The following is a 10,887-nucleotide window of genomic DNA, read 5'->3' as shown; positions in this document are numbered from 1 at the left end:
TCTCTCTCATATGGGGTACAGTGTTACATAACTGCAATTGTCTTTCAATTGAAAGCTGAAAATTTCAGCTGGGCAGGGAGGGGGTAAAGTGCCTGATATTGAAGGGGTTAAACAAATGAGCTCCTAAATTTACACTTACTAATTTTATCTTGTAGGAGCTTTGAAAATAACTGGAACATATACAAACTTCTTGCACACCAAAAACCGGCAGAAGAGAAGGTAATCGCGATTGTAAGGTTTCTGCTGTGCATTGTTTTTTTTTTCTCCTGTCTACTCGGTCTTTGTTCATCTCTACTAGAACAGTTTTTTTATTTGTTTGTTTTTTGCTTCAGTCACTATCATGGATGCTGGCTGCCATTGCTGAGCATTCCTGAAAATGCTAGTTGCCTGGTGATCACGCTGAATGTCTTCTTTCAATACCTAGAGTCCAGGACTCTACTCTCTCGACTTACCACTCCAAACTCTAGTGCTAGATGGGTGGCTCAGAAAGTATTAAAGCCAGAGGAAAAACTGACAGGGTGTTTACCAGCCGCATTTAGTGAGGCAGTGGGAAATGCGTTACTGATGCTCATTGCAGTATTGTGTCAACTTCACTAACTTTTGCAGCTGGCTTGACTGCATGAGTTCTGGTTCTAGGTATTTCCTGCAGGTTATGTCATTTGTAAGGACACTTTCAGGGAACCTTACCTCTGCATTCAGTCACTAGTGTACAGTTGGAAGAGGGTATTTTCTGTAACCTGGGATAGTTCTATAGCCCACCCCAAGGCAATCTCTGTCCACGTGATTGCTGTTCCAGAACAATCCCTTTTACTCTTTATCAAATGATAGGTATTTCAAGACAGTTTTCTATCTGTAGTTGTCCAGAGCAGTTTCTCTCTGCATGACAGACACACTAGTACAGTTAGGTGGCTTTTATTTCCCTCTGTCATTTTCGTGTTTGTTTGTTTTTTGCTATGAAACCCCAATTATGGTATGTCTTCAGGAGTCAGGTGGGAAGCAATTTTTTTTCTAATTTGAAGGTAGAGATTCTCACTGTTTTATATGAAATATTCTTTAAAGGAAAATTAGAAAATTTAAAGAATCCTTAAAAAAATAAAAAATGGCAGGGCCACACCTATTTTTGAAAGAGCTAACATAATTTTAACACCTTCTACCAAATGATTTTGTTATATAGTAAAAACAATTGTATACACCCTATGGAAATTGAACTTTCCCTGATGGCTGCATGTCGGCCTACCTCCAGGGTATGCCCTGCCCACCCCCCTAAACCTGTAAGGACCCAATTCATAATTTTGACTCCTGCCTCCGGGATGGTATTCCTTTCCTTCCCTCTGCACTGTTGGGATCGGATGCAGTCTCCTACCTCACTGGGTTAAAGATCTGGCAGTCCATCCAGTCAAAAGTGAGTTCTGGATGTAGCCCCTGAAATGCCTGCCAATGGCCACAATGTATGATTTCCCCCATAAAGCTGAGGTTATAGCCTCACTTGAGAACCTGTGGCTGACCACCGAGTTTATGGTGGAGGCCTTAATTGATATAGTAAAGTCTTTTGCTCGAGTGATTAACACAAATACAGCAAGATGAGCCTCATGGCCTTGTGTTGCAGACCCTTCTAGCAAACAAGGTTGGTGCAAGATCCCCTTTTGAAGGCCAGTCCTTGTTTGGGGATAAGCTTGACATGACAATTACCAAAGCAACTGGAGGAAAATCTGGATTCCATCCCCCAGAATTGAAGGCTGATCTGCCAAAAAAACCCTGCCTTTGGGGGACCATCTAGAACCACAGTAAAGAAGCCCAGAGCCTACAGGCCAGGGAGAGCATTCCGGAGGTCCTGGAATGCTGTCTCAGGGCAGAAGGCCAAAAGAGCTGCCTCTTCTGCTGGTCAGGAATTCCAAATGTCATTTTGATGGTGCCCCGTCCATATTTGCTGTGTAGTGGCCAGGGTTAGAAATTTTTCTCTTCACTGACCGACACAGCTCCTCTCTGAAACTAAATGGATTGTTAGCCCTATCATTGGAAATACTAGGCAAGTTGTAATACAACACTTCAGAACTTTTAGTTCCGCCCATGGGGCGGTCCCCAGGGCACAACCCCACAGCCTGCTCAGGCAGAACTCACGGAACTCCATTTTTTCTTGCCTAGTGAAGGAGATAGATCTAGGAACCCTGCGGGCCCATAGGTCCGTGTTTTTTTAATGCAGAAGCTTTGCTTTTTGCGCAAGACGAATGATCCTGTGATCTTCTATCAACAGCCGGCTGGGTGACAGGCTGGTTCGCTTATCCTTGTAGTCTCCCCAGTCCGGCCATCGAGCGTGTGCAGGTCGCAGCTAAGGCTCGGCAGGCCACGACATACCTCCGCTCCAGAGGTGGTCGGTGAGCTTACATATGACCAGGCTACTGATGTCTGCGTCACAGTATGCCGAGGCCAGTAGTCTTCCCTGTACTGATCAGGAATTGACTACCGTGGAATGTCTCCCAGCTTCAGGACTGGTAAGTACAGCTCTCTCTGCCTGGCAGGGTGGAGCAGCTGGGCATTCCCTGGGAGATCTATTCAGGGGCCCCCCTCACCCCCCTCTCTTCTCTCCCCTGTCCGTAACTCCCTCCCCCCCCCCCCCCCACGGCGGCTATACATGTGCTGAGCGGTGTGTGTGTGTCTGGGCTCTCACCTATGGGTTTTAGCTGTGCTGGGTCCTGAAGCTTAGTCCCGCTGGATGCCTGTGTAGTCATGCCATTGGCCTGTCAGCCCCCCAAGTCTTTACCAAAGTACTGGCTCCAGTATTGGCGTTGCTGTGACAACACGGGATCGCGATCGTGGGCTACCTGAACAATATCCTCCTGAGAGCATCTTCTGCCTCAGGATTAGAGGAGGATGTGGAGATCACCATGCAGACCCTGCAAGAATTTGGGTGGCTGTTGAACCTAAAGAAGTCGGTGATTGTGCCGACCCAGCGTCGGGAGTACCTAGGTTTGCTATTGGACTCCAGGGAAGCGAGAGTTTTTCTCCCTTCAGACAAATTGCAGACTCTTGGATCTGAGGTCAAACTACTGATGAACCGCAAGTGGTCGTCGCTTCGCTTTTGCATGCGAGTACTGGGACTCGTGGTAGCCTTCTTCGAGGCAGTACCTTATGCCCAGTTCCACACCAGAGTACTGCAGAAGGAGATTTTGTTGAAATGGGACAAATCTCTGTTGTCCCTGGATCAACAGATCCAGGTGAGCCAACCAGTCAGGGACTCAGTCCGGAAATTCGTTCCTTCCTCTGAAATGGATGGCGATCACTACGCACGCCAGTCTATCCGGCTGGGGTGGAGTGATGGGGATTCAGTTGGCTCAGGGCCTCTGGACGACGGAAGATTCCGAGTTGCCGATCAATCTGCTCGAATTGAGAGCGATCAGGCTGTGCCTCCACACATGGTCGATATGTCTTCAAGGGCATCTGATCAGGATACAGTCGGACAACGCCACGGCTGTGGCATACATAAATCACCAAGGGGGAACAAGGAGCTCAGCCACTGCTCGGGAGGTTGCTCACTTACTTCGGTGGGCAGAGCGACACGTACCGGCCCTGTCGGCCATTTACATCCCGGTGGTGGAAAATTGTCAGGCGAACTATCTGTCGACAGATGCTGGACCCAGGAGAATGGGCATTGCATCCGGAGATATTCAGGCTGCTGTGCCTGAAGTGGGGCACACCAGATGTGGATCTATTGGCCTCCCATCTCAATCGGAAGGTGCCAAGATTCGTGTCCAGGACAAGAGATCCGTGGTCAGACGCACCGTGGGCTCAGTACCAGCTGATCTACGCCTTTCCTCCACTGAAACTGTTGCCACATCTGCTTCGCAGAATGAAAGCTGAGGGGATTCCAGTAATCCTGGTTGCCCCAGATTGGCCTCAGCGGCCCTGCTACGCAGACCTGGTGCGTCTGATGGCAGACGCTCTCTGGCGACTGCCGTTGCAAGAGGACCTCCTATCTCAAGTTCCAATCTTTCATCCTGCTTTACCATCGCTGGCTTTAACGGCATGGCTATTGAGAGCCAGGTGCTGAGGAACCGGGGTCTGTCGGACTCGGTGATTCCAACTATGTTGAGGGCGCGGAAATCTTCACGGAAGATATACCATCGTACCTGGAAGGCCTACATCTCCATTTGTGAGGAGAAAGGGTGGCATCCACGCTCCTTTTCTATATCCAGGATCCTGATGTTTCTTCAGCAAGGAGTAGACCAGAAATTGGCGTTAAGCACCATTAAGGGGCAAATTTCAGCCTTGGCTGTCTTTTTTTTTTTTCAGCGACCCCTGGCGTCTCACTCCTTAGTGAGTACCTTCGTTCAGGGGGTACGACATGTAGTCCCTCCGGTGTGTCCACCGTTACCCCCATGAGATTTGAACCTGGTGTTGTCGGCGCTTCAAAAGCCGCCATTTGAAAATATCAGGGAGATTCCCCTGTTGACTCTTTCCCAGAAAGTGGTTTTTCTAGTGGCCATCATATCGGCCAGGAGGGTTTCGGAATTGGCAGCCTTGTCCTGCAAGTCGCCTTATCTGGTCATCCACAGGGATAAGGTGGTGTTGAGGCCGCAACCATCCTTTCTACCGAAGGGGACATTGTATTACCATCGTTGTGTTCTAAGCCAAAGCACCCCAAAGAGGTGGCCCTTCACGCTCTCGACTTGGTTAGGTCTCTGAAGGTGTATTTGTCTGCCACGGCTCCCTTTTGGAAGTCAGACTTGCTGTTTGTTTCGGTGGCTGGTCCAAAGAAGGGTATGGCGGTCTCGTCGGCCTCCATTTTCAGGTGGATCAGTCAGATTGTAGTACAAGCCTACACCCTAAAGGGGCAGGTGCCCCCCTTTCCGGTCACGGCCCACTCTACAAGGGCAATTGGAAGGTCTTGGGCCTTCCGTCATCAAGCGTTGGTCGCTCAGGTGTGTAAGGCGGCGACCTGGTTAGTCTGTCCATACGTTTAACAAGTTCTACAAGGTAGACGTCAGTGCATCGGCTGATGCCTGTTTTGGCCGCAAAGTTTTTCAGGCGGCCGTGTAGTTGCAATTGAGATTTTTTCCTGGTTTTTCAATAAAAACTCAGTACCGTTTTGTTAATGCACTGTTGCATTACTTCCGCAGATGGTTGCGGTTTTGGGGATCTCTCCTGTTGAGAATACCCGGTTATGTGTTTTTTTTTTTCCATACACTGCTGTTTTTTTGTGGGTATAGTTTCACTAGTTCCCACTTGCCATGGTGGATGAAGTTTTAATGCTGTTTTTCCCACCCCTCATTTGACACTGCTTGGGGACATCCCATTTAGTTACAAAGAGGAGCTGTGTCGGTCAGTGAATATAAGAGAAAACAGGATTTTTGTACTCGCCATAAAATCCTTTATCCCTTTCCTTTTTAAAATCCTATTTTTGTGAGTATGGGCAATAACCTGTTGGGAGTTGAGAACCATGAGGCAGAGATTTTCTGGGAATTCCGCCAAAGACCGAGATCAAAATTTATGCTGACAGATCTTCCTTTCTATGGTCAGAAGAGAAACGTCATTATGTATGTGACCACCCTCTTGCAACAGGAAGCAATAAAAGCAGTGCCACCTGACAAGCGATTTTAGGGAGTTTATTCACCACTGTTCTTAGTTCAAAAAAACATGGGTAGAGGGAGACCAGTCATAGATCTGAGGTGGATGAATTGCTTCATAGTGAAAGAGCATTTCTAAATGGAGTCTTTACAGATGATCCTAAAAATAGTGCAGCCCAGGGCTTGGCTCCTTTTCATAGACTTAAAGGATGTGTATTTCCACATACCTATCGCTCCTCGCTTTCAGAAGTTTCTGCAGTTCGCAGTAGGCAGCCTATACTACCAGTTTGTCTCCCTGCCCTTTGTGTTAACCACTTCACACAGAGTCTTCTCCACGGTGCTTCTAGCGTTGGTTGCTCAGTTCCAGAAATGCGGGGTTCGCATCCACCATTATGTGGATAATATCCTGTTACTGAACCAGGACAGAGGTCAGCTGGTATTGCATTGCAGGCTGGTAATCGCAAACTTACAGGAGTTTGGTTCGCTTATAAACTGAGCCAGCTAGATCTCTCTGTCTCTAGTTTACCTGGGTGTGAAGTTGAATGCGTGGAAGAATATGGCATCTCTACCAGAGGCAAAGATTCCTGCTGTTCTAAAAAGTGTGAATGTGGCACAATCAACCAGGCACCTTTTTGTCCAGAAGCTGCCTCCAGTTGCTGGGCACCATGACGTCTATAATACCGATGGTGTAATGGGTTCAGTGGCACCCTCGGTTTTCTCTCCCAATGGAACTCTCAAGAGTTATTCTAGAGAATATTGATGATCCTGATGATGAGGCAGGGCCTTCTGTCATGGTCAGAGAGGCAAAATCTCCTATGGTCTCATTCTCGCCTTCCGGTAACCTGGAAAGTGATTACTTCATATACCAGCAAGACAGGCTGGGTAGCCGTTTGCAGTGCTCATTGGGCGCAAGCCGGTGGCACCACCTGGTAGAGGAGGTAATCTCCAACAGGTTAGAACTGAGGGCCGCATATCAAGCCCTTCTTGCCTTCAGTCTTATGATTTCCAGGGGGCTCGGTGCTTTTGCAGATGGACAACATCACAGCAGTAGCTTATGATAGGAAGCAAGGAGGCACGCAGTGTTGCTTCCTCTTGGGGGAGGTGGAACCCATAATGATCTGGGCCCAGGAGAACCTCCTCCTTCTTTCAGCGGTCTATGTGCCAGGCCGTATCAACCTCCAAGCAGGCTATCTGTCCATAGAGCCCATGGGCAACAACGAGTTGGCACTGGTGCCAAAGGTGTTTTAAGAACTATTAGCTTGAGCCCTTGTACCAGAAGTGGATCTTTCGTGTCTCAGAGCAACACAAGATTCCATCATCACCCAGCAATGCAGGCAGATGTGATCAGTACAAAGTGATCTATTCGGACGGCCTACACCTTTCCCCCGATGCCTCTCATCTTGGCTTTCCTGAACAAGTTAGTGTGGGAAAATGTCAAGATCTTGGAGGTAATTCCCTGACCTTCCACATTTTCCTAATGGGATCTGATGATAGTCCTTAATTTCCTGTCTGCTCCAAGATTCATTCCTACCTTTCACTAAGATGGACAGGAGATTAGCCTGTTGGACGTCGGGAGTATCCTGTGGGTCTATATTGACTCTTCAGATCATCAGACTGTCTGCGATTCCTGGAGGGTCGCATAAGGGAGGCCAGGGCCTCGAGTAGAGACATCACTTCCTGGATTGTAAAAATTGTCTCCTTTTGCTTATCTGTGCCCATCAGTGCTGCCTTATCTGTGCCCATCAGTGCTGCCTTATCTGTGCCCATCAGTGCTGCCTTATCTGTGCCCATCCGTGCCACCTTATCTGTGCCTATTAGTGCCAACTTAACTGTGCCTATCAGTGCCCAACAGTGCAGCCTATCGGTGCCCACCAGCGCCGCCTCATCAGCGCATTTCAATGAAGGAGAAAAATGACCTGTTTGCAAAATTTTATAACAAACTATTAAATGATTTTTTTGATTTTTGATTCATGATTTTTGATTCGTGTTTTTTTTTTTTTTTTTTGCATCTTTTTTTTGTTTGTTTAGCAAAAAATAAAACTCCCAGCTGGAATTAAATACCACCAAAAGAAAGCTCTATTTGTGGGGAAAAAAATGATAAAAATTTCATTTGGGTACAGTGTTGTAGGACCGCGCAATTGTCATTCAGAGTGCATCAGCGCTGAAGGCTGAAAATTGGTCTGGGCAGGAGGGGGGTTTAAGTGCCCAGTAAGCAAGTGGTTAAGAGAAGGCAAAGAAAGGAGGTAGGTGTGAAGACCAAACAGAAAAGCAGAGAGGTGGTGCAAGAATCCCCCACCAACACTGATCAGAAACCAGAATTGGCCTTGCCTTTTTGTATTGTACAGGATATTTAATGTATAAATTGTTTATTTTTTTATTTTTTTTGTCAACAAAGAATTGGAATAATAGCTTGATATTGGAATGATTGCAACAGCTAGGACAATTTTCCCTATTCTATTCTGTATTGCCTTCTGTATGGCAATTGTGAAGAGTCATATAGTTGTGGTTTGAGTGTTTAATATTGTTCTGTGGGAATAAGCCTACAGTCGTGCTGTATTTCACAGTGCTAATGTAACATGTTCAGGCATTGAGACCTAGATTTACAAATAAAATGTCCTTATGGATAATAAAAACAATAGGTTTTAGTCCCTTGTACTAAATTACATACTGTTTATCACAAGACCCTTACACGCAAAAACAGTGGTGACTAGGTCCCAGTTAATCATCATGCCTGGAAATGTATGTCAGCTAAATATTTCAAAATATTTCTGTTTATACTGTACCTATGAGCACATTCTCCCTGACTGCATGCTTTCTGACCTGATTTTATTTATTTTTTCATACTAGTGCATACAAAAGAAAATGTTCTGGAAACCATATAAATGTGGTGTAACACAAGCTGGGTATTTTTTTTTTAATGTAAGATGCGTTTCTGATGTTTTTTTTTCTTCCTTCATAGAGTAACTTTAGTATGGCGATCTTAAATGTTGGTGCACCAGCTGCAGGAATGAATGCAGCTGTTCGGTCTGCTGTACGAATTGGAATTTCACAAGGTCACAAAGTGTTCATAGTGTATGATGGATTTGAAGGCCTTTCAAAAGGACAGGTGAGTCCTTCATTTTTTCATTTTTTCTTTTTTTTACCTTAGAGCAGTGTTTGGCATACCAGTAGTTTTGTTTTATATAAGGGAGGCTAAAGCTGGCCATACATGGATTGAAATTCAGTCGGTTCATCAGGGAGCGGCCGAATTTTGATCCATATATGTGTAGAGTGCCTCTGTGTATCACCTGAGGCAAGTCACTTCAGTGGATATTTATGTTCTAAACAACATTGTCTTTTTTGTTTCTTTCTGTGTTATTCAAGATTCAGGAAGTCAGCTGGCATGATGTTGCTGGATGGTTAGGACGCGGTGGTTCAATGCTAGGAACAAAAAGGTGAGCCTCTATGCCAAAAATATCATTTGAACACTTCTCTATGTTCTGCAGAGTTGCATGTTTAAAGTGGACATGAAAGGCAAAACATTTGTGTATAGGGATGAAAAAACATTATAAACACCTTTTTTGTTCCTTTTTATAAGTGATCAGATAATCTGTTATCAGCTTCATAAGGGCTGGGGAAGTAGAAACATCTTTCCACTGGTCTTCCCAGGGAATGGTTGTGTGGGAAGATGGGGGGGGGGGGGGGGGTTTGCATGTCAGATCAAGTCTGATCATTGAAGGAGAGAGTTTTTAGTTCCCAACACAGCTAGATAATTGAATACATTTTGCTCCCCTGCCTAGTGTGGTCAGTTTTGCCATTTTTGATAGGAAAGCAGAGGGACTGGCAGGAATACCAGGGGGTTTTTTTTCACAAAGGAAGCACTACGAAGAGAACAGGGGATACTTTTTCATATAATTACATGGTACAACAGGCAAACACCAGGAAAATGAAATCTTGTGTTTACATATTCTTTAATCCATTTATGTGGTGAGTTTCACAACCCATGCCTAAATCTGTGAAGCAAGTTGAATTCCTGAGTAGTGAATTTCAATCCAGAGTTTAAATGGAAATTTATTGTGGTGTTCGGCGTGTGTCATTATACATGCAAGGGCTCTTGCTCTTACTCCTGTTGCACACCATTGCCACTAAGCTAAGATGTGCCATGATTTATTAAATAAAAAAAAAGGGGGAAACCTACATGCCTTACTGATGAAAAATTACTAAATATCCATAATTAAAGCTGTAAAGCATATGAAGAAAGAAGTCATGCATAGCATTTCATCTTGAAATAAGACATTGTTTTTATAGTGACAGTTCTGTGTAATTCAAATCAGGCTAGGCAGCCTAGACATGTCACCCACATAAGCAGTATGGTATACAGTTACTTTATCTTGAGAAATAGTACACATGATTAAAACCTTTAGTGTCCATTGCTAAACCATAGTGTAGTCCACACTTAATAGTCCTCCATCCAATATGCTTGATTATAGTACATGTGGAAAGATCCACAGACACTAAGTTTATCAAGAAAAATATGGTTTCGATGTTTATATAAATATGTTTCCACCTAATATAATAATTGCCCAGGAATCGAACATCGTTTTTAAAACCTGCATGTGATTTTCTTTTTGAAAGTATGCTACCATTATTTTGTTGCTCTGTGCTGTATATGTCATCACTGAAAAAATAGATTAATAAATGGCTCTCTGTTTTACTTTTCAGAACTATTCCAAAGACTTGTCTACCCCAGATTGTAGAAAACATTAGAAAATATAACATCCAGTCTCTTTTGGTTATTGGAGGGTTTGAGGTAAGTGCAGCATTCTAAAATACTTCTGGATAGAAGGGTAATTGCATATAAGCAGCTTTAATGCAAATTGGAAGTTGTGTATTATACTAAAAATTAAGTCTGGAACTGTAAAAAAAAAAAAAAACATTTTGTATTTTTTTTTTTAACCACTCTGGAAATCTAACCTTATATTTAAACATACAGAATGGCAGGAATAAGTGGATATTTTGCTGATTATAACCAAATAGACTACTTAATTGCAGTAAATTGTTTATTGCATCAAAATGTGGTGTTTTTTTCCTAACAAGATTGCTGAATTTTAGAATTTCCTATAGCACCTGAAAAGTTGACACAAAATGCTCAGGCCTTGTCTTCACCATTTTTGGAGTTTGTAGCAGACTAGCACAATATATTCATAAAATGGGTTATTTTAATTTAGCGCTTTTTAAAAATCCCCTATAAAGTGTCATATCCACTTTAAAACCAGCTACTTGTTAAGGTTCGTATATTCACGCCATTTAAGAGCTTTATGCTCTTCTCTTAATCCAGCCACATCTG

General features: G+C 44.3%; 1 protein-coding gene across 1 annotated transcript in view; it reads left to right on the top strand.

Annotated features, from left to right (window-relative positions):
- Positions 1–10,887, top strand: part of LOC143924420 (ATP-dependent 6-phosphofructokinase, liver type) — a 336,686-nt gene that overhangs the window by 223,620 nt on the left and 102,179 nt on the right. The window contains exons 12-15 of the mRNA XM_077448722.1: positions 156–219; positions 8,521–8,667; positions 8,925–8,995; positions 10,263–10,350. Coding sequence (XP_077304848.1) covers positions 156–219; positions 8,521–8,667; positions 8,925–8,995; positions 10,263–10,350 — 370 coding nt within the window. The remainder of the gene's footprint in view (positions 1–155; positions 220–8,520; positions 8,668–8,924; positions 8,996–10,262; positions 10,351–10,887) is intronic.

This window comes from Lithobates pipiens, unplaced genomic scaffold (genome assembly GCF_037356315.1).
Source record: "Lithobates pipiens isolate NorthernLeopardFrog02 unplaced genomic scaffold, aLitPip1_a1.2 Scaffold_22, whole genome shotgun sequence".
Taxonomy (NCBI): Eukaryota; Metazoa; Chordata; class Amphibia; order Anura; family Ranidae; genus Lithobates; species Lithobates pipiens.
This window is presented reverse-complemented; position numbering and strand designations above follow the sequence as displayed.